Genomic DNA, 23761 nt, shown 5'->3' with positions numbered 1-23761 from the left:
AGTTAGTTCTCCGCAGCAAGTAAGTAAAGTTATATGGCGCATTTTGCAGCCTAATAGGACTGTGTACAAACATCAGCGAGTCTGGAGCTGTAAGTACAGCACATAGTCGCACTTACTCGCAGAGACGTGCAGGGGCAAACTAATTGAAATGACTGCTAAGAGGTGATATAGCATTGAAGGTAAAAAAAAAATCTGCATCTCCTTTCTGGTATTATAATCCTGCAATACACCTCATCTGACAGTCACTGGACCCAAACAAAGTCACTGTTTAGCTGACAAACACTATGAAAATAACTCCTGATAACATTGGCAAGTACTCATCACACAGATACATTGTTCTAAGTCTGAAGCAATGACTAAGCCCAGCCCAGCCATGAAAAACCGTACAGAAACAACCTCCTACCGCTAACAAGTTAGAGGCAGCAAGATACCTTTTTTACATTATTTTCATACAGGAAGGGCAGAAGTTGTAAAGGCACAGTGATTTACAAATCTGGAGTTTTAGTGGTTCTACAGACACAAATAAAACCCTGTGAAGATATCCATGGATGAACACTAACATGATACAACTTGCATTTACTGGATGCGAAGGAGGAATGTTAAACAAAGGATTCTTTGTAATGACTTCTGCACACAGACAGAAATGCATGCCGCTCACTGCCAGCATTAAACAACTCATTTTTGTTTGCCCAGATCTGTCATATTTCTATGATGCCTGTATGAGAATGTCTCTTCCTGAACACAGAACTGACTGTGAAGCATGTAAAAGTATTGTGCACCCAGGCCAGTAACTCTGTACTCCTATGCCTTTCCTTTAAAAGCATTCTCTAGACACAATCGCTCAGTGCTTCCGGTTCACTGCACAAAGTGCTCCTTCAGCATTGCGTTCTGTGGTATTTTCTTGAACAAAAGGCGTGTGGTTTCATAAAACATCACTTCATTTTTCCAAGGCCAAAGATCATAGCATTAATTCCAAAAACAGATTCAATGCTTCTCTCTCTCTCTCGAGGATCTAAACGCCATATCTAAGATCAATGATTTACAATGCATTAGAAGCACTGAGAAACCACGAGAGTAAGGGAATGAAATTCTGTGCAGTATAAGGTTTAAAATGCTGTCTCTTTAGCACCTCAAAAGCGAGCGTGTGCTTTATCTACTCATCACGAAAACTTTCTTGCCTTATTTCCATGGAGCATTCATGATAGATTAGGATTAGAAATTGTTGGTTGTGTTTAGTTCCATTTTAGCAAACTCATATGAGTGGATTAAAATGACAAATGTAACCCAGCATGTCAAAGATTAGCAAAAGTCTCTGGACCCAAATGGTCTCTGAAAATGTCATCCACAGATTAAGAACTCTGGGCCTAATTCAGTAAGGATCGCATAAACGATCCTTACTGCATTCTTCCAAGGGAACTGCGCACACGCAGAATATGAGCTGCGATCGCATCGCAGGGATGGGAACGCCTCTGCCTTACTGAATTGTGCCCTCTATCATTAACCAAGCTACAGTAGTGACGTAGTTAAATGTTTTAATTACTACTAGGTTTCAGCGAACTTAGAAATACATTACATTTCTATGTAGTGCCAATGTAAAGGTTTATTGTATGTGCAACAAAACATACATTGTTTGTTTTATACCCATAATAACCTAATTCCTCTGCATATTACATCAACTAGAAAGAAAAAATATGGATGACAAAATTAAATATACATTTGTTTCATTACTTTTATCATTACAGAGGCACCTATCCCACTGATGCTATGTGACAGGGCACACAAAACAATGTAAGCGATATGTTTTGTCTTCACACCTGTAGCATGAATAATAAGGAAATCATATCCTTTATTTACGGCTGCCTCCCATCCATGAAGTGTTCATTCAGCAGGCGTTCCATACTAATAAACAGGCCTTCTGAGAAAACTAGCAGATTGGCTGAGTCATGGAGGAACCTCTAAAGCCTGTTTACATTGATTGACAAATGAGGTTATGCTGACATCCGTCATATCAAAGCATTGATCTAGTCACAGGAAGGTCATGGCAGTATACTCAGCAGTACTTTACATTTGGGAACAAACTCCTGGATTCACATGCTGTCCTGGCCTAGTCTAGATACTTGGACATCCTAGGACATGAGATTTGCTTTTCTAAAATAAACATAAAAACTCATGCCATACAGCAGGACTTCACAAGCTCCTCAAACACATATTTGCAGTTTAGGGATGTCCACAAGGGTACAATCAGACAGCATTAGACTGGATAGATTTTAGGAGCGGCACACATTAATATAATGTATTTGATACGCTCTCTATGTACCCCATCTGTGTGACCCCTGTCTGTCTACCCCTTCCCTTAGAATGTAAGCTCTCACGAGTAGGGCCCTCTTCCCTCGTGCTTATCCTTTCTTACTTTAATAATCCTCAACTGCCCAAATCCTGCAGTTTTTTGACCACCTTGGAACTTATCTCTATGTCGTTTACTGGTGTAGTTATGTTTAGTTACCCTGTACTTGTCCTATATTGTCTTCAACTGTAAGTCACTGTTTTCCCGTTTTGATTATGTGCATATGTATTCTGTAACTGGGCGCTGCGTAACCCTTGTGGCGCCATATAAATAAAGGTTGATAATAATAATAATACCTTTCACCCTGAACTCACAATCTGTTTACGAAATGTGAGTATTAGGTGAACAAAGTTTCTGAGTGAAAAAAACAATAACAAAAAACACCTGGGGGGCAAATTCAATTAGCCATACCTATACTGTGTGCGCACTAACGCATTACGTGCACCCCTGGGGCTAGATGCGGGCTTACCATGACCAGTAACTGAATGCATCCAGCACTTAAATCGGGTTCTAAAGCTATTCGTATGCGGACATCGGACAATAAATGTATAGCTCGGTGCACTTAACCTGACAGCAAAAGCCGCGTGTTGAAGCCCGCATCTAATTGAATCTGCCCCATAATAGGTCATCATTGTTTTGGCAATCACTCCCTCTATAACCATGATCAGAAGGAGCTAGTTACATTAAATTATTATACATTAGTTACATTGTGGGAGAGGGGATATACATCATTTACATTTTTGTAATTGATCAGAATGGAAAATAAAATGAATTTCGGGGATGTTTTACAAGTAGATATAAAACAAATTGGCTGTAAATATCCACAGGTGTGTCCACATACATCCTGCCTCCATGCACGTTAAATAGCCCTTCTAGTCGAAGCACAGATCTGCATACGAAATGCTATGTTAGAGTTTCTTAGAAAACACTAACAAACCATTTTGTATGCAGATACAGCCGAGATGTACAGATAATATAGGCATGCCGCATATCATTGTACTCCGTAGTAGTCTGCTTGTGCAACTTATTCATACAGCAATGCAAAAAAAAAAAAAGGACACATTTTCGGCAAAAAAAATGTAGTTGCACGAGACCTGTCAGCTCACCCACATCAGGTTTCCCCCTCTAAGTGGCATATTGAGGACACATCTGTATATCTATCTACAGACATATATTATGTTATTTAAATGGGGAGGTGTACTAAGCCTTGGAGAGTGATAAAGTACCAGCCAACCAGCTCCTAACTGCCATGTTACAGGCTGTGTTTGAAGAATGGCAGTTAGGAGCTGGTTGGCTGATACTTTATCTCGCTCCACATTATCACTCTCCAAGGCTTAGTACATCTGCCCCACAGAGGTGGAATTAATGCCAGTCTTACTACTCTGGTTTGACAGAAGCCTCTCATCACTACTTAGAGCTGTAGGAGGACCCTGTTCCTTTCACTATAAATCTCTTCCACATCAGGACACCGACCCTGTTACATCGCCCTGTCCTCACTTACTAACACAAGGTCACGACTTCATGCAGATCAGCACATTCTTTTGTCCTATTCCCATCCACTTAAAAACTGTAGACTTATGTGCATATGGAAGTCTGTAATGAAATGTACCTCATTTAATCATTATGGATGCATTAAATCCATGATTTCAATTCTAATCCTGATCAAAAAGTCAATGACATGGGAATCCTGTAAGCACCCCTCACCTCTTAGAGAACCTGCTCATCAAAGTACTTGTCAGATACACACCCTAGAAGAGAAACTTTAGCCCTGTAGTGCATATTTGGCCAATACAATATGAAAGACTAGCAAGGGTTAACGTCATCACTGCACAGGAACGAATCAAGGGTATGTGAAGATTTTTATACCTAGTAATACTATCACAAGATCAATTATACCTAATATCACCGAAATAATATATTGCCTTTGTCAAAGACATATCTCTGCTTATGAGTAACACCAAGAAATGAAGCTTTCATTCATAAATATTTGGACTGCACTTCAAAGCATAAGAAATGCCACCAGCCTGTTTCATGGCTCTCAGCAGGAGAAAGAAAACCAGGTCACATATCCTCTGGGGGCTGTAGCTGGGAGGCAGCTGCTTCGAAATTAAAACGTGGAAAGTGGAAGGATACAAATGGGAAGGGGCTTTTTGCAAGTCCTTCAGTGCTACATGACTTCTCGAACTGTGATAATCTGTGCACATTTACAGAAAAGCTTTCAGTCACCAAGATAATAAACTTATGCCCAACAAACAACTCCATACCATTTGCTTGTTAAACGTTTGCATGCCGACATGGAGGAAGACATGCTCTTCTCAGAACTGATGAACAAAAGCTGGACATTTCTCTAAACTCTCATTTGTACATTTTACACAACTGCAGAAACAACAGCTGCAAAAGAGAGGGCCCACGGAACAGCGGAAATCTGTGGGCTGACATTGTTTTACATCTATGTTACCCCCAACGAAAGAAAGCAAGAACATGCGAATCCATAGAAGAGTTCCCAGATGACGCCCTTATAGAAGTTACTCCAATGATAATTGGCGTTAACATTTCCAGCCCATACCCCATTAGAACCGACTTTATTCCATAGGCTTGTGACCAAGGAAGGTTTTATATTAACACATAGAGAATAAGCATCAAAACCAAATACAATGATGAAGCAAGCAATAATATGCAGTATAACGCCATCGGGAAGATTATCTAATTCCCAAATCTAGGAAACATCTAAGGGGAGAATGTAATTGTTTTTGGTTCCCTCTCTTGCACGATCTTCCGTCTAAAGTAACGGCGCAATATTTAATTGTTATGCCAATCAGGCGGCCATTACTTTTTGTGCATGTTGCACCTAAATGTACAGGGTTTGGACACCTAAAGCAGCAAAACCCCTTTAAATGAAGTGGTGCATTGCAGGACAGCTTGGGAGTGGTTTAATAAGAAGCTAATTTCTATGTGCGTCTATGCACATCGCTGATTGTAATGGATCACCAATATCACAGGTTTCCTTGTGCATTTCTATAGTGAACATTCTGCCATGTTGGTGGGCATGAGGTGCTGAAAAAACAGTTGGTACCCCAGTACCTCACGACTATCACCGCTAATAGAATTGCCTCCTTATAGTCTTTGATTAGAGCAGTTTATATAAACTTGTAAAGGAGATGTGGACAGGGCTATAACAGCCTGTACCGTTAGACTAGTAACAGCTGGATAGTAATATTTTAGTGTAGCCATCTACTGTATTGCCCATGTGTATGCACGTATGAATAGGAGGGGTGACACTAATAGATACTCAACAGAAACCCGTTAACAGCAAACAGTAAATTCGTCAGGATTCTGTCCATTTGGTGGTGGATATCGACGGTGTGACCAGTACCTTAGTACGAGAGAAAAGTTCATGTACCAAATTAAGCTAGTTCTATGTAACTAAGGAAACTGTGACTTTGTAAACCTCATTAAATGTGCAAGAGTATGGAAAACAAATCAATTAAATGGTATACTGTATGCCAGCATTTCGGTCAGGGTGTTCCTAACGGCGTATCATATGTTAGAGCAATTCATCACAATGTCTGGACGCAAATGAAATGGTGAAATAATGGCCTTCAACTTCAACTCTCATTCAGTGTTTTTCTGTTTAAAAGATATCCATTGTTTCTGGCAGAAAAGCAGGCTTCCTTCCAAGCCAGATGATATGATTGCACATTTATACTTTACTTTCCTCAGGAATTCACACACCCCCTGTTCGCATCCTGTTATTCACAGCCTGCTTCATCTAAATAGCTCCAGCTACATTTCCAGCAATAAATAGAGGCCATTGCTTTCTGGTCGACAGACTGAACATGGTCTGTGCGCATAGGATACATTAAGATGATACATAACATAGCAGCCATTATCAGTGTCAGATTGCCGTCAGCACAGCACAGTAATTCTTTAATAATAAGGTAGAACATATATAAAAATTCTCAACATCGTCATAGTTAGTAAGCAGAACAGGTAAGACTCTGGTCACACTTACAACACTGCCTTGGCTGAGCACCTAATAACCCCTGGGCTTCCACAATGGGGAGTTACACTACAGATCTTCTTCCGCTGCTGCATATCCAGGGTAAAAAGTGAGTGATTTCCTCAACTTTCTCCATTACCGCTCCGTCAGTGCTTGATAAAGGAAATATTAAAATATTTACTGTGTTCTGGAAATGTGTGCATTGTTCAGCCTCCAAGATAGAAAGTCTATACTGCAGAAGAGGTGCTGACACTACAAACCTTTCACCCGCTCATGAACCAAGATATCTTCTGGAGCTGGAAGCTGTCAGAGGGTAGCACTGCTTTTCTATAACCCGTGAACCTCACAACACGGAAGATGAATTACGCCTAGGGAAAATCCGGCCTTAAGAAGCCCACTTAATTTGAAATGGAACTGCGTTTGTGTATTTTGTATGTCGCTTTATAGAAGTGAAAGGTATTCCAGACTCGAGTCAAATCTCATAAAACCCCAAGATATTTTATTATGAATTTTATTTGTGTACACGTAAAGTGGCTGAACATAAACACCTTTTTATGCCCTACGTGGCTGGAAAGGCTTTCAGCAGGGATACAAAATGTGAATATGTGGGCTCATGTGAGTTATGAGTATCTGGTACTAAAAAAAATAAGATTTTACTCACCGGTAATTCTATTTCTCGTAGTCTGTAGTGGATGCTGGGCACTCCGTAAGGACCATGGGGAATAGCGGCTCCGCAGGAGACTGGGCACAACTAAAGAAAGCTTTAGGTCACCTGGTGTGCACTGGCTCCTCCCACCATGACCCTCCTCCAAGCCTCAGTTAGGACACTGTGCCCGGACGAGCTGACATAATAAGGAAGGATTTTGAATCCCGGGTAAGACTCATACCAGCCACACCAATCACACCGTACAACTCGTGATACTATATCCAGTTTGACAGTATGAAAACAACTGAGCCTCTCAACAGATGGCTCAACAATAACGCTTTAGTTAGCAATAACTATTTACAAGTATTGCAGACAATCCGCACTTGGGATGGGCGCCCAGCATCCACTACAGACTATGAGAAATAGAATTACCGGTGAGTAAAATCTTATTTTCTCTGACGTCCTGTCCTAGTGGATGCTGGGAACTCCGTAAGGACCATGGGGATTATACCAAAGCTCCCAAACGGGCGGGAGAGTGCGGATGACTCTGCAGCACCGAATGAGAGAACTCCAGGTCCTCCTCAGCCAGGGTATCAAATTTGTAGAATTTTGCAAACGTGTTTGCCCCTGACCAAGTAGCTGCTCGGCAAAGTTGTAAAGCCGAGACCCCTCGGGCAGCCGCCCAAGATGAGCCCACCTTCCTTGTGGAATGGGCATTTACAGATTTTGGCTGTGGCAGGCCAGCCACAGAATGTGCAAGCTGAATTGTACTACAAATCCAGCGAGCAATAGTCTGCTTAGAAGCAGGAGCACCCAGCTTGTTGGGTGCATACAGGATAAACAGCGAGTCAGATTTTCTGACTCCAGCTGTCCTGGAAACATATATTTTCAGGGCCCTGACAACGTCTAGCAACTTGGAGTCCTCCAAATCCCTAGTAGCCGCAGGCACCACAATAGGCTGGTTCAGGTGAAACGCTGACACCACCTTAGGGAGAAACTGGGGACGAGTCCTCAATTCTGCCCTATCCATATGGAAAATCAGATAAGGGCTTTTACATGATAAAGCCGCCAATTCTGACACTCGCCTGGCTGAAGCCAAGGCCAATAACATGACCACTTTCCACGTGAGATATTTTAGATCCACGGTTTTTAGTGGCTCAAACCAATGTGATTTTAAGAAACTCAACACCACGTTGAGATCCCAAGGTGCCACAGGAGGCACAAACGGGGGCTGAATATGCAGCACTCCTTTCACAAATGTCTGAACTTCAGGTACTGAAGCTAGTTCTTTTTGAAAGAAAATCGACAGAGCCGAGATCTGTACTTTAATGGAGCCTAGTTTTAGGCCCATATTCACTCCTGCTTGCAGGAAATGCAGAAATCGACCTAGTTGAAATTCCTCTGTTGGGGCCTTTTTTGGCCTCACACCAAGCAACATATTTTCGCCATATGTGGCGATGATGTTTTGCAGTTACATCTTTCCTGGCTTGAATCAGCGTAGGAATGACTTCCTCCGGAATGCCCTTTTCCTTTAGGATCCGGCGTTCAACCGCCATGCCGTCAAAACGTAGCCGCGGTAAGTCTTGGAACAGACAGGGCCCCTGCTGCCGCAGGTCCTGTCTGAGCGGCAGAGGCCATGGGTCCTCTGATATAATTTCTTGAAGTTCTGGGTACCAAGCTCTTCTTGGCCAATCCGGAACCACGAGTATCGTTCTTACTCCTCGCCTTCCTATTATTCTCAGTACCTTTTGTATGAGAGGCAGAGGGGGGAACACATAAACCGACTGGTACACCCACGGTGTTACCAGAGCGTCCACAGCTATCGCCTGAGGGTCCTTTGACCTGGCGCAATATCTTTTATAGCTTTTTGTTGAGGCGGGACGCCATCATGTCCACCTGTGGCCTTTCCCAATGGTGAACAATCCTTTGGAAGACTTCTGGATGAAATCCCCACTCTCCCGGGTGGAGGTTGTGTCTGCTGAGAAGATCTGCTTCCCAGTCGTCCACTCCGGGAATGAACACTGCTGACAGTGTTAACACCTGATTTTCCGCCCATCGGAGAATCCTTGTGGCTTCTGCCATTGCCATCCTGCTTCTTGTGCCGCCCCGTTGGTTTACATGGGCGACTGCCGTGATGTTGTCTGATTGGATCAGTACCGGCTGGTTTTGAAGCAGAGGCCTTGCCAGACTTAGGGCATTGTAAATGGCCCTCAGTTCCAGAATATTTATTATTTATGTGTAGGGAAGTCACCTGACTTGACCAAAGTCCCTGGAAGTTTTTTCCCTTTGTGACTGTCCCCCAGCCTCAAAGGCTGGCATCCATGGTCACTAGGACCTAGTCCTGTATGCCGAACCTGCGGCCCTCTTGAAGATGGGCACTCTGCAGCCACCACAGTAGAGATACCCTGGTCCTTGAAGACAGGGTTATCAGCCCATGCATCTGAAGCTGTGATCCGGACCACTTGTCCAACAGGTCCCACTGAAAAGTTCTTGCATGGAACCTGCCGAATGGGATTGCTTCGTAGGAAACTACCATTTTTCCCCAGGACTCGCGTGCAATGATGCACCGATACCTGTTTTGGCTTCAGGAGGTCTCTGACTAGAGATGACAGCTCCTTGGCTTTCTCCTCCGGGAGAAACACTTATTTCTGTTCTGTGTCCAGAACCATCCCCAGGAACAGTAGACGTGTCGTAGGAACCAGCTGTGACTTTGGACTGTTTAGAATCCAACCGTGCTGTTGTAGCACTTTCCAAAATAGTGCTACCCCGACTAGCAACTGCTCCTTGGACCTTGCCCTTATAAGGAGATTGTCCAAGTACGGGATAATTAAAACTCCCTTTTTTCGAAGGAGTATCATCATTTCGGCCATTACCTTGGTAAACACCCTCGGTGCCATGTACAGTCCAAACGGCAGTGTCTGGACTTGGTAATGGTAATCCTGTACCACAAATCTGAGGTACTCCTGGCGAGGATGGTAAATGGGGACATGCAGGTAAGCATCCTTGATGTCCCGGGATCCCATGTAATCCCCCTCATCCAGGCTTGCAATAACCGCCCTGAGCGATTCCATCTTGAACTTGAATTTTTTTATGTATGTGTTCAAGGATTTTAAATATAAAATGGGTCACACCGAACCATGCGGTTTCGGTACCCCAAACCGTGTGGAATAGTAACCCCGTCCTTTTTGAATTAGGGGCACCTTGAGTATTACCTGCTGGGAACACAGCTTATTAATTGCCTCTAGCGCAGCCTCCCTGCCTGAGGGAGTTGTCGGCAAGGCATATTTGAGGAAACGGCGGGGGGGGGGAGACATCTCGAATTCCAGCTTGTACCCCTGAAATACTACTTGAATGAAACAGGGATCCACCTGTGAGCGAGCCCACTGATCGCTGAAATTTTTGAGACGGCCCCCCACCGTACCTGGCTACACCTGTGGAGCCCCCGCGTCATGCTGTGGACTCAGAGGAAGCGAGAGAAGAATTTTGATTCTGGGAACAGGCTGACTGGTGCAGCTTTTTCCCTCTTCCCATGTCTCTGTACAGAAAGGAAGCGCCTTTGACACGCTTGCTTTTCTGAAGCCGAAAGGACTGTACCTGATAATACAGTGCTTTCTTAGTCTGTGAGGAAACCTGAGGTAATGGATACGAGGTCCCAGAGACCATCCCCAAATAAGTCCTCACCCTTATAAGGCAGAATCTCTATGCGCCTTTTAAAGTCAGCATCACCTGTCCAGTGACAGGTCTCTAATACCCTCCTGACAGAATGGACATTACATTCATTTTGGATGCCAGCCGGCAAAATATCCCTCTGTGCATCCCTCATATATAAGACGACGTCTTTAATATGTTCTCATGTTTGACAGGGTCACCGACCACGCTGCAGCAGCACGATCTGCAGGTCTCAGTCTAGTACCTGAGTGTGTAAATACAGACTTCAGGAAAGCCTCCTGCTTTTTATCAACAGGTACCTTCAAAGTGGCCGTTCCTAGAACGGCAGTGCCACCTTTTTTGACAACCGTGTGAGCGCCTTATCCACCCTAGGGGATATCACCCAGCGTAACTTATCCTCTGGCGGGAAAGGGTACGCCATCAGTAACTTTTTAGAAATTACCAGTTTCTTATCGGGGGGAACCCACGCTTTTCACACACTTCATTCATTCATCTGATGGGGGAACAAAACACTGCCTGCTTTTTCTCCCCAAACATAAAACCCTTTTTTAGTGGTACTTGGGTTAATGTCAGAAATGTGTAACACATTTTTTATTGCCGGGATCAAGTCACGAATGTTCCTAGTGGATTGTGTATATGTCTCAACTTTGTCGACACTGGAGTCAGACTCCGTGTCGACATCTGTGTCTGCCATCTGAGTGAGCGGGCGTTTTTGAGCCCCTGATGGCCTTTGAGACGCCTGGGCAGGCGCGGACTGAGAAGCCGGCTGTCCCACAGCTGTTACGTCATCCACCCTTTTATGTAAGGAGTTGACACTGTCGGTTAATACCTTTCACCTAACCATCCACTCTGGTGTCGGCCCCACAGGGGGCGACATCACATTTATCGGCATCTGCTCCGTCACCATATAAGCCTCCTCATTAAAAATGTCGACACAGCCGTACCGACACACCGCATACACACAGGGAATGCTCTGACTGAGGACAGGACCCCACAAAGCCCTTTGGGGAGACAGAGAGAGAGTATGCCAGCACACACCAGAGCGCTATATAATGTGGGGATTAACACTATAACTGAGTGAAATTTCCCCAATAGCTGCTTGTATATATAATATTGCGCCTAAATTTAGTGCCCCCCCTCTCTTTTTAACCCTTTGAGCCTGAAAACTACAGGGGAGAGCCTGGGGAGCTTTCTTCCAGCTGCACTGTGAAGAGAAAATGGCGCCAGTGTGTCTGAGGGAGATAGCTCCGCCCTTTTTCGCGGACTTTTCTCCCGCTTTTTTCTGGATTCTGGCAGGGGTATTTACCACATATATAGCCTCTGGGGCTATATATTGTGGTATTTTTGCCAGCCAAGGTGTTTTTATTGCTGCTCAGGGCGCCCCCCCCAAGCGCCCTGCACCCTCAGTGACCGGAGTGTGAAGTGTGTATGAGGAGCAATGGCGCACAGCTGCAGTGCTGTGCGCTACCTTGGTGAAGACTGAGGTCTTCTGCCGCCGATTTTCCGGACCTCTTCTTGCTTCTGGCTCTGTAAGGGGGACGGCGGCGCGGCTCCGGGACCGAACACCAAGGCTGGGCCTGCGGTCGATCCCTCTGGAGCTAATGGTGTCCAGTAGCCTAAGAAGCCCAAGCTGGCTGCAAGCAGGCAGGTTCGCTTCTTCTCCCCTTAGTCCCTTGCTGCAGTGAGCCTGTTGCCAGCAGGTCTCACTGAAAATAAAAAACCTAATTCTATACTTTCTTTCTAGAAGCTCAGGAGAGCCCCTAGTGTGCATCCAACCTCGGCCGGGCACAAAATCTAACTGAGGCTTGGAGGAGGGTCATGGTGGGAGGAGCCAGTGCACACCAGGTGACCTAAAGCTTTCTTTAGTTGTGCCCAGTCTCCTGCGGAGCCGCTATTCCCCATGGTCCTTACGGAGTGCCCAGCATCCACTAGGACGTCAGAGAAAAGAAAAAACTTTCCTCAAATCCCCTCCACCCTGCCCCCTCTCCAACTTTTAAATTCACAATGGCACTGTATCTTTCAAAACAGTTTATCAATTAACAGTTGTATATACTAAACAAATTCATAAAAAAAATTTGCCTTTCTGTCTATGCTTGCTGATTTTCCGTGGAAGATAATGAGCACTTGTAGCAGAAGCTCCCATTTGCTAGTAAGCAGAAGCGGAAAAGAGCCTAGAGCAACGCACACTGTATTTCACACTGCTAATGCCCATGTGCAGCTGCTTCTGTACAATGGTTGCAATTGTATATCTGTGATTTACTATATGAACTAAGTCAGCCTCTTATCGTACAAATGAAACCTTTCCTCCTACTCTTACACCTTATCCTGGTCAACAGAGTGGGAACCGACATACAGTAACGATAACACTCATTTGTCAAATAATGCCTTCTGATCTACACATTACTACATGCTGATCATTTGAATCTGACTGTTTTCACAAACCTCCTTTGAAAATAATGGGTTCTCAGTTTGTGAACCATGGAACTCAAAATAGGAGTAACCTTCACATACAGTATACACATGAAATAGGTTTAAAATAATGGCACGTTTGTGAGGTTATAGATGTATTGTTTTAATTCCATTGCAAAAAACATTTTCTCAACACGGAGCAGTGACGACACTGCTATTTTCAAGGGGCCTCACAAGTGTCCTTTTGACAAACCCTTCTTAATCTATCTCAGTCAAAAACGGAGTTGTTCTGTCCATAGCCTTTCTAATAGAAATTGAAGAGCTGGTTGCAAGTGGGTAGAGGGCCGCCAAAACCATGGTTTCTTTCCCTGACCTGTTGAAATTTACTAGCATTTAAAACACTAGTAAAAGCATGTCTGTAACTCACTATAGGGCTTTTATGAATTGAGGCTGAATAGGCTGCTTACCACAGCTCGTACCTAGCTCTGTCAGGATAGGCAAATGATGTTCAGTGACCTGCATACATTATGAAATATAACTACCCTCTAAGCTACTGATCATAAAGATCTCTATATAGGCCCCAAATAAGTTCAGGCTATGAGTAACAAACAAAACAGCATCATTCGTATCTTACCTTCAAAAAAGCCCTTCGCCCTGAGATAGCTGACACTGAGCCTCAGCACAGAAAGCTTGTCAAGTTTAGATATGATTTCTTGGTTGAACGGCAAAAGGCTGGCCAATCTGTCCAGCTCAGTGTTTAGGCGGTCTCTGTGCCTCTTCGATGGGTTGGACTTGACACCATCAGATTGTGTTGTCTTCACCCTGCATACAAACAAATAGCAAAGTTATGGAATCAAATTGTAAATGCGTAGTATTATTCTGGAATACTAAGAACCTATAAGTAGCAGACGTTAAGAACTACAAAATGAAATTCAGGGCACAATAGACTGAACTCTTTCTCCACAAACTATACTCATTCTGACAACATCCAGGTCTCATAATTCAGCTACAGATTTAATTTCAGAGGGAAAGACAAGCCAACATATCCTTGAATTTATTAAAGAAATCATTAGTCCCAATGCAAATTTATATGGTGTCTGCCCACAAGGGTGCACTGGCAAACCAGCCAGGGCTAGAATCAACCAAATGGTGCAAATGTGCACATAAACGGTGACTGGTCACTGTATTACTGTAGATATGGAAGAGCATTCCCATTTGCCATCAGCACAGTCTGTATTCTTTAAAGGCATGGATTCAACGGGGTGCCGGGAACATACCTTAGAGATTCTGGTCTACACTGACACTGTAGCATCACAAACTTGCTGCAGTTTTCTAGTGTTCAAGCTAGGCTGTTTTAGCCCTGCTGGATTTAAAAACAGCTAAATGTGCCCTGCCCTTTTAGTGGCGCTCTGCTAAAACGGTCCGCCCAGTTCCTTCCCTACCCGCTCTTGGTAAAAGTTGAAGTTGCCATGTGCACGGCATCTATTCACAGTGAAGGGAAGGCTTGGGGGCAGACCAGCATGCCCATAAGTGCAGGGCATGTCCCCAAGAGTGAAGTCAATGGAGACTGTTGTCAGTGAAAATCCCAGGAGATAAGCAGCTCCTGAGAGTTTCGAAATCCGAAGTACGGCACCATTATTCTACAAAGTAACATATCACTTTTTTTCCCCCATTTTAATCTGAAAAACCACCTCTTGACCATACCTGCAAGCTTTTATGCATTGGGCTACTCACACATGATTGGCTGATTACATATTTTCATTAATGAACAAATGTACCTAATACACTTGCCTCTCTCCACAGGGATCTTTCAAATGGACTCAGCTGAAATGCTACATTATTGTATAATCATTAACGATCATGGGACTTGTTTAAACCACTGTGCAAACCGCAATGAAGTGCTGTTTTAAATACCAACAGTAAATAAGCAATAGTAATAAATTGTGTTAAATGGGGGAAAGTCAATTTTTGCTCTGTTTTGGCGCAAGTGCAACGGGGGGGGACGGGACACATTTCTGCTCGCAGCCTCCTGAGGTGGCGAACAGAAGTGTGCAAAAAGTCTGTGGTTTGGTAGCCCTAACCAAAACTTTAAACAGGTTTAGTCACTTTACGTGGATAAACCCAGTCTATTTGGGTGTCACAAGCGTGAATTACTGGGCACCTGGAAAACTAAATTCCTCCATCGGGCGCCCTTTACATATAGCGGTGCCCAAAATAAATGAATTCCCCCCTATAAACACATAACTGATGAGTCATGGTAGTTGTAATGCACCAAATTTTTTAGAAGACTGTTGTGTAGATTTTAAGGGATGAATATCATTTTTTTTTTTTTACCAGCCTCTGGATTCTGTATCATTTAAGTCTTGCATAAACAATAGTTAACATACAGCTGCTAATCAGACCTAAACTAAATAAAGCAGAAAGCTAACTTGCAGATTATAAACCAACTTTGTTGTAAACATATTTCTAATAAAAGACCTTTTTTTATTACAATGTAGTGATTAAAAAACAAAAAGAGCGAAAACGTGCATTACGGTGTTGACAAAATACAGAATACAAATACAGAAACAATAAGCTGAAAAACTATACACATTTTAAATGTAAAAGAAAATCTACAAAAAAAAAAAAATGACCCCTCACCCAAAGCTCCCACTACTATGAGGGAAACGATTCCCGGCCGGTGGGTGAGAGAGAAGAACCTTGCAGTACTGGCACAGGGTATGTACTGTATAACACTTCTTTAATTGATACCCTTGACCATTTAAGAGATGTATATTAATAAAAGTAACAAAAAAAAGTTACATTTAAATATACACATAAATCATTTGACAAAAGAATGCCCCAGAAAGAAAGAGTACTCTCTCTCCCACAGGGATCAGTATAAAATACCTACAATCAAAATCCTGAAGGTCAAAATCCCGACAACAGTTGACCGAAGGTCAAAATCCTGACAAGGTCAAAATACAGACAAGATCAAAATGCCGACACTTAAAATGTCGACAGGTCAAAAAAGTCGACAAGTGTTTCATTGGTTTTTGTGTGTATGTCGACATGGGTTGACATGGACACCGTATAAAAGTACCGCGTCCCCTGACATGGCTCGCTGCGCTATTATATTCCCCCTCCAGGTCCACTGGGATGGTAAAGTATGAACAAGTCTGTTTACAAAAAAAAAAAAAAATCATGAAAAACTCACGTCGACTTTTTGACCTGTCAACATTTTAAATGTCGGGATTTTGACCTTGTTGGTATTTTAAATACAGGATTTTGACCATGCCGGGATTTTGACCGTCATGATCTTGATGGTAGGTAAATTGACCGCATCCCCTCCCACATATCTGTGTTTATGACTCAAGGGAGCACCACTAACCACACATTTGCTTGGATCCCATGTGAGGGCTTATTTATTAAGATGTTGGTTTGCTAGAAACTCAGTTTCTCCTTCCTTGTCCTCTAAGTATAACAGCAATCAGGGGGCAGGGCTGTGGTGACCCAGCATACAAAGTGTCCAAATTATCAGTATATAAATATTAACAACCCCCTGCAAAACAGTGTTACAGACTATCTGTCATAGAGAGAACAGCTGCGTTCCACTCCAGCTGGTTAGCAATGACACAGCAATATTATTTGTTTGAACAATGATTGCAGTTACTCATGTTCTCCGTTAACTATGCAAAACATTGTCCTCCAATATACTTGAAAAGGGGAATGCCAGCTATGCCTGGAGAATGCATAATGCAGGGTACTCTCTCTCTCAGCATTGAAAGGGAAAGAAAGGCAATCAATGGCCAAGTTCTTTCTTGACCAAGTCCTCATTAAATTTACTTTTTTAATAAACGCCCACGGGGCAGGTTCAATTAACTGCGGATAACCGCTTGGTTAAAGCTCTGCTTTTATCACCCAGAGCTACTGTATTATGCAATTCCTTGTGCGTTAAGTCCCAGAGGAAACTTTCACATTAAGGGCACCCTTTAGGGGTAGTGAAACTTGATTGAATTAGCTCAGGGCAGAGTTTTAGTGACGGGGTAACACACATGTACCAAAAGAGGTATCCACATTATAGGAGAGAATAAACTCCCTCTTCCAGCACTAATGCGCAATTCAATTTAAAACCATTGAGCTGCCGAGCAGTGCTGCAATGCCGGGCTGTGCCAGTATCAGCCAAGTAAAGTACTCATGTCTTTGCCAATTGCCAGCTCACCTCTACTGGGTGCAAAGCAAAACTTGCAATGTGCATGGATGTGATGTAAATTAAAGGACCACATACTGTAGCCATTGGGCTGATTCGTGCACATTCAGCTTGATTAGCTCTTAGCATTTACTTCTCATTTCTTACATGTAGGAGTAGGCAAGATTATTAGCAAGGACTTTCCCAAAAGGCTTCTGTACATTCCCCTCCAGACTTGTAACCCATTCAAAAGTGAGTATAAGAAAACAAAGGCTACCTGTCCTGCTTCAACTATACATGACTGTAGCAGAAATAACATGGCAGATTCAAATGAGCCAATTTAATGGGGGGGGGGGGGGTGTTTGCAGTTCCCATCAGGTGATATTTAATTGTTTGTTCATGTCGTGCCCACATGCATCGGGTTTAGATGCGGAAAGTGGCTAAACCCATGCAAACTACTGGGCACGCTGCTTTTGGGATGCTAAAAGGCAGACTTTGGGTGGATTTATGCTCGCCATCGCAGGTGGGTGCGAGCAGAAAAAATGGGCGCCCTGTGGCACAAACAACTGAATAGTGCTACAGGCGCTGCGGCCACAACAATAAAAAAAGATTTCCCCCTATATAGCACAAATAAGTTAATTTGGGTACAATTATCGGAGTTTGAGACAAGCGGATGAGGATATAAAAAGAACAACTTTAAACTGTAACCACTGAGAAAAAAATTGCAGGCACTGATAACAAAAATAGCATATGTTCCAGAGTCTGCAATTTCATTTGTAATGCAACAGTAAACTACCAGTAATTTATCATGCACCCGATTTATATAGCAATTTTTTTTATTTACAGTACCATGAGTTTACCAAATGCACACAGGTTAGCACAAACCAGGCCATAGTTATAGACAGAGGCATAATAAATGAAAAACAAAGATGTAAATCATATGCCTGTCAATAAACTGCACAGGAAATGCACAGTATCCAAATCCTTTCTAAAACAGCCAATCTGTATGGACAATGGACAATGTTATTTGTTGCATTTGAAATCCAGTTGTGTTTGTAATTATACTAAATACACTGTAAAGATAATACAGCACTAATATATTATAATTTTGTTTTCTCTTACGTCCTAGAGGATGCTGGGGACTCCAAAAGGACCATGGGGTATAGACGGGATCCGCAGGAGACATGGGCACACTAAAAAGACTGACTGGGTGTGAACTGGCTCCTCCCTCTATGCCCCTCCTCCAGACCTCAGTTAGATTCTGTGCCCAGGAGTGACTGGACACACACTAGGGGAGCTCTACTGAATTTCTCTGGAAAGACTTTATGTTAGGCTTTTTATTTTCAGGGAGACCTGCTGGCTACAGGCTCCCTGCTTCGTGGGACTGAGGGGAGAGAAGTCAGACCTACTTCTTCTTAGTTAAGGGCTCTGCTTCTTAGGCTACTGGACACCATTAGCTCCAGAGGGTTCGATTACTTGGTGCGCCTAGCTGCTTGTTCCCGGAGCCGCGCCGTCACCCCCCTCACAGAAGCCAGAAGTAAGAAGCCGGGTGAGTATTAGAAGAACAGAAGACTTCAGTGACGGCAGAAGACTTCAGTAACGGAGGTACAGCGCAGCGGTCGCGCTGCGCTCCATGCTCCCACACACCAACGGCACTCACAGGGTGCAGGGCGCTGGGGGGGAGCGCCCTGGGCAGCAAGTTACTGAGGGGCTTTTTCACTGGCAAAAGAGGCATATTCGGTGCCCGTGCACCGTGTACGATACCCCAGCCAGTATAAAAAAATTGTTAAATTTAAGCGGGACTACAGCGCGCCGGGAAGGGGCGGGGCTTAGCAGCACAGCTTACCAGCGCCATTTTATCTCTTCACAGACCGCTGCAGAGACGCTGGCCCAGACCTCCACTCTCCTTACAAGTATCTGGAGAGCAAAACAAGGGGGGGGGGCACATGCAATTTGGTGCTGTATGTGTGTAAATTACAGCGCAGCCATCATATATTATTTCTTAATGGTATATGGGCGCTGGGGTGTGAGCTGGCATACTCCCTCTGTGTTCTCTCTACAGGCTTCCCTTTGGGTCTGTCTCCTTTTGGCCGGTGTGAGTGTGGGTGTGTCGGTACTGCGTGTCGACATGTCTGAGGCTGAGTGTTCCTCCTCGAAGGAAGTTACTGGGGGCGCGGAGACAGATTTGGGAATGACTCTGTCGGCACAGCCGACTGCTGATTGGGTAAATATTTTGAGTACATTGAATGCAAACGTGGCATTATTGTCTAAGAGGCTGGATAAATCTGATTCTCAGACTCAAACATGGAGGAAATCCATGGAGGATGCTTTGTCTCAGGTACAGACCCCCTCAGGGTCACAAAAACGTTCATTTAACCAGATGGCAGATACAGATACCGACACAGACTCTGATTCCAGTGTCGACTTCAATGAGGCCAGTTTACATCCGAAAGTGGTTAAGAGTATTCAGTACATGATTGTGGCTATTAAAGATGTTTTACATATTTCTGAGGAACCTCCGGTTCCAGATACAAGGGTTTGTTTATTTAAAGGGAAAAAGCCTGAGGTGAAGTTTCCCCCCTCTCATGAACTGAACGCTCTTTGTGATAAGGCTTGGGAGTCGTCTGACAAAAGGTGGCAGATTCCCAAGAGAATTTTTTATGGCATATCCTTTCCCCTCTGACGACAGGGAGAAATGGGAGTCGTCAACCAACGTGGACAAAGGCTCTGTCCCGACTGTCCAAGAAGGTGGCGCTTCCGTCTCCTGACACGGCTGCCCTCAAGGATCCGGAGGATCGCAAGCAGGAGACGACGTTGAAGGCCATTTTCGTTACTACTGGTGCACTACTCAGGCCTGCTGTGGCGTCGGCGTGGGTGAGTAGTGCTATTGCTAAGTGGGCTGATAATTTAGCTTCTGATATGGATACCCTTGATAAGGATAACATTCTTTTGACTCTTGGTTATATCAAGGACGCTGCAGATTACCTAAAGGATGCGGCGAGGGATATTGGCCTCTTGGGATCAAGCGCCAATGCCATAGCGGTCTCGGCCAGGAGGGCGCTGTGGATTCATCAATGGAATGCAGATGCCGACTCCAAGAAAGCTATGAAAGCTCTCCCTTTTAAAGGTAGTGTCTTGTTTGGTGACGGCCTTGCTGACCTGGTGTCTACCGCTACTGCGGGTAAGTCATCTTTTCTTCCTTATGTCCCCGCACAGCAGAAAAAGGCGCCCATTCTCAGATGCAGTCCTTTCGGCCTAATAAATACAAAAAAGGAAGGGGTTCGTCCTTCCTCGCTTCAAAGGGTAGAGGAAGGGGAAAAAGGTCGCCTGCGGTGTCTTGCGCCCAGGACCAAAAATCCTCCCCCGCCTCTGCCAAGTCCACCGCATGACGCTGGGGCTTCCCTACAGGAGTCCGTGCCGGTGGGGGGCTGTCTCCGAATCTTCAGTCAGGTCTGGTTTCAATCGGCACTGGATCCTTGGGTCTTAGACATAGTGTCCCAAGGGTACAAACTGGAGTTTCAGGAGATGCCCCCCCCCCCCCCCCGCCGCTTTTTCAAATCGGCCTTGCCAGTTTCTCTTCCAGAAAGAGAAGTAGTAAACGCTGCGATACAAAAGCTGTGTCAACAGAGGGTCATTGTCCCGGTTCCCCCGTCCCAACGGGGGGAAGGGTTCTATTCGAGCCTCTTTGTCGTGCCGAAGTCGGACGGCTCGATCAGACCGATTCTGAACCTAAAATACCTCAATCCATACTTGAAAACTTTCAAGTTCAAGATGGAATCTCTTCGAGCTGTGATTTCCAGCTTAGAAGGGGGGGATTTTATGGTGTCAGTCGACATAAAGGATGCCTACTTACATGTCCCGATATATCCTCCTCATCAAACCTTCCTAAGATTTGCGGTGCAGGATTGTCATTACCAATTTCAGATGTTGCCGTTTGGGCTTTCCACGGCCCCGAGGGTCTTCACAAAGGTGATGGCGGAAATGATGGTAAACCTACACAAGCAGGGTATCACAATTATCCCGTACTTGGACGATCGCCTGATAAAGGCGAGATCAATAGAGCAGTTGCTAAGAAGCATGGAACTCTCCCTGATGGTTCTGCAACATCATGGCTGGATTCTCAATTTGCCAAAGTCTCAGTTGATTCCGACAACTCGGCTGCCCTTCCTGGGCATGATCCTAGACACGGAACTGCGGAGAGTGTTTCTTCCGGCGGAAAAAGCTCTGGATATCCAGACCATGGTCAAGGAGATTCTGAAACCGGCGAGAGTGTCGATTCATCAATGCACTCGACTGCTAGGGAAGATGGTTGTGGATTACGAAGCCATTCCGTTTGGCAGGTTTCATGTCCAGGTGTTTCAGTGGGATCTGCTGAACAAATGGTCCGGGTCTCACCTGCACATGCACCGGAAAATAAGTCTATCTTCCAGGACCAGAATTTCTCTCCTGTGGTGGCTGCAAAGTTCTCACCTTCTAGAGGGACGCAGATTCGGAATCCAGGATTGGGTCCTACTGACCACAGATGCAAGTCTCCGAGGCTGGGGTGCAGTCACACAAGGAAGAAGTTTCCAGGGAAAATGGTCAAGCCAGGAATCTTGTCTCCACATAAATGTTCTGGAGTAAAGAGCCATTTACAACGGCCTTCTGCAAGCGAAGAACCTTCTTCAAGGTCTACATGTCCTGATCCAGTCGGACAACATAACAGCGGTGGCGTACGTAAACCGCAAGGGCGGAACAAAGAGCAGAGCGGCAATGGCGGAGGCCACAAGAGTTCTCCGCTGGGCGGAACAGCACGTGAGCGCTCTTTCAGCAGTTTTCCTTCCAGGCGTGGACAACTGGGAAGCAGACTTTCTCAGCAGACACGATCTCCATCCAGGAGAGTGGGCCCTTCATCCAGGTGTTTGCAGAAGTAACAAGGTGTTGGGGAATCCCTCAAATAGACATGATGGCGTCTCGCCTCAACAAGAAGCTTCCGAGGTATTGTTCCAGGTCAAGAGACCCCCAAGCCAGTGCAGGGGAAGCCCTGGTAACTCCGTGGGTGTTTCAGTCGGTATCACTTCCTCTCATTCCAAAAGTGCTGAGGATCATAAGACGAACAAGGGTTCAGGCAATACTCGTCGTTCCAGATTGACCACGGAGGGCCTGGTATCCGGATCTTCAGGAATTTCTCATAAAAGATCCTTGGCCGCTTCCTCTAATAGAGGACCTGTTACTGCAGGGGCCATGCGTGTTTCCGGACTTACCGCGGCTACGTTTGACGGCGTGGAGGTTGAACGCCAAATCCTAGCTCGTAAAGGTATTCCCGGGGAAGTCATCCCCACTCTCCTTAAGGCTAGAAAGGAGGTCACGGCAAAACATTATCACCGTATTTGGAGAAAATATATGTGTCGTGGTGTGAAACCAAAACAGCTCCTGCGGAGGAATTTCACTTGGGTCGTTTCCTCCATTTTTTGCAGGCAGGCGTGAATGCAGGCCTGAAATTGTGTTCCATCAAAGTGCAGATTTCGGCTTTATCTATTTTCTTTCTAAAAGAATTGGCCGCCCTTCCAGAGGTTCAGACTTTCGTGAAGGGAGTGCTGCATATCCAACCTTCATTTGTGCCACCCGTGTCACCATGGGATCTTGAAGTGGTGTTACAGTTTCTTATGTCTCACTGGTTTGAACCTTTGCGAAAGGTTGAGTTAAAGTTTCTCACTTGGAAAGTGGCCATGCTTTTGGCGGCTTTGTCTCACAAGAGCCCATATTTGATTTTTCATGTGGATAGAGCGGAATTGAGGACTTGTCAACAATTTCTGCAGAAGGTGGTGTCTTCGTTTCACATTAATCAACCTATTGTGGTGCCTGTGGCTACGGATGCCGTGACGGTGCCAAGATCTCTTGATGTCGTGAGAGCTTTGAAAATTTATGTCACCAGAACGGCTCTTGTTAGGAAAACGGAGGCTCTATTTGTCTTGTATGCTTCCAACAAGATTGGAAATCCTGCTTCCAAGCAGACTATTGCACGCTGGATTTGTAATACGATTCAGCACGCTCATTCTATGGCTGGATTGCCGTTGCCGAAGTCAGTGAAAGCCCATTCTACCAGGATGGTGGGCTCATCTTGGGCGGCTGCCCGAGGGGTCTCGGCACTTCAACTTTGCCGAGCAGCTACGTGGTCAGGTTCAAACACTTTTGCTAAGTTCTATAAGTTTGATACCCTGGCTGATGAGGACCTTATGTTTGCTCAATCGGTGCTGCAGAGTCGTCCGCACTCTCCCGCCCGGTCTGGAGCTTTGGTATAGACCCTATGGTCCTTTTGGAGTCCCCAGCATTCTCTAAGACGTAAGAGAAAATAGGATTTTAATACCTACCGGTAAATCCTTTTCTCCTAGTCCGTAGAGGATGCTGGGCGCCCATCCAGTGCGGACTGTTACTTGCAGTTGTATTGATACTTGTTGTTTTCGGTTACACAAAGGTTGTGTATCAGTTATATTCAGCTTGTTGCTGTTGTTGGTTCTGTTATCTGGTATTCCTGCTAATCCAGTT

At 44.7% G+C, this 23761-nt stretch overlaps 1 protein-coding gene across 1 annotated transcript in view; it reads right to left on the bottom strand.

Annotated features, from left to right (window-relative positions):
- The window catches only part of AHR (aryl hydrocarbon receptor), a 229663-nt gene that overhangs the window by 160258 nt on the left and 45644 nt on the right, over nucleotides 1-23761 (bottom strand). Inside the window, exon 2 of the mRNA XM_063921737.1 lies at nucleotides 13703-13890. Within this exon, the coding sequence (XP_063777807.1) occupies nucleotides 13703-13890 (188 nt within the window). The remainder of the gene's footprint in view (nucleotides 1-13702; nucleotides 13891-23761) is intronic.

The sequence above is a fragment of the Pseudophryne corroboree genome, chromosome 5 (genome assembly GCF_028390025.1).
Source record: "Pseudophryne corroboree isolate aPseCor3 chromosome 5, aPseCor3.hap2, whole genome shotgun sequence".
In the NCBI taxonomy this organism is placed as follows: Eukaryota; Metazoa; Chordata; class Amphibia; order Anura; family Myobatrachidae; genus Pseudophryne; species Pseudophryne corroboree.
Note: the sequence above shows the minus strand (reverse complement) of the source record. Positions and strands in the feature narration are given on the sequence as shown.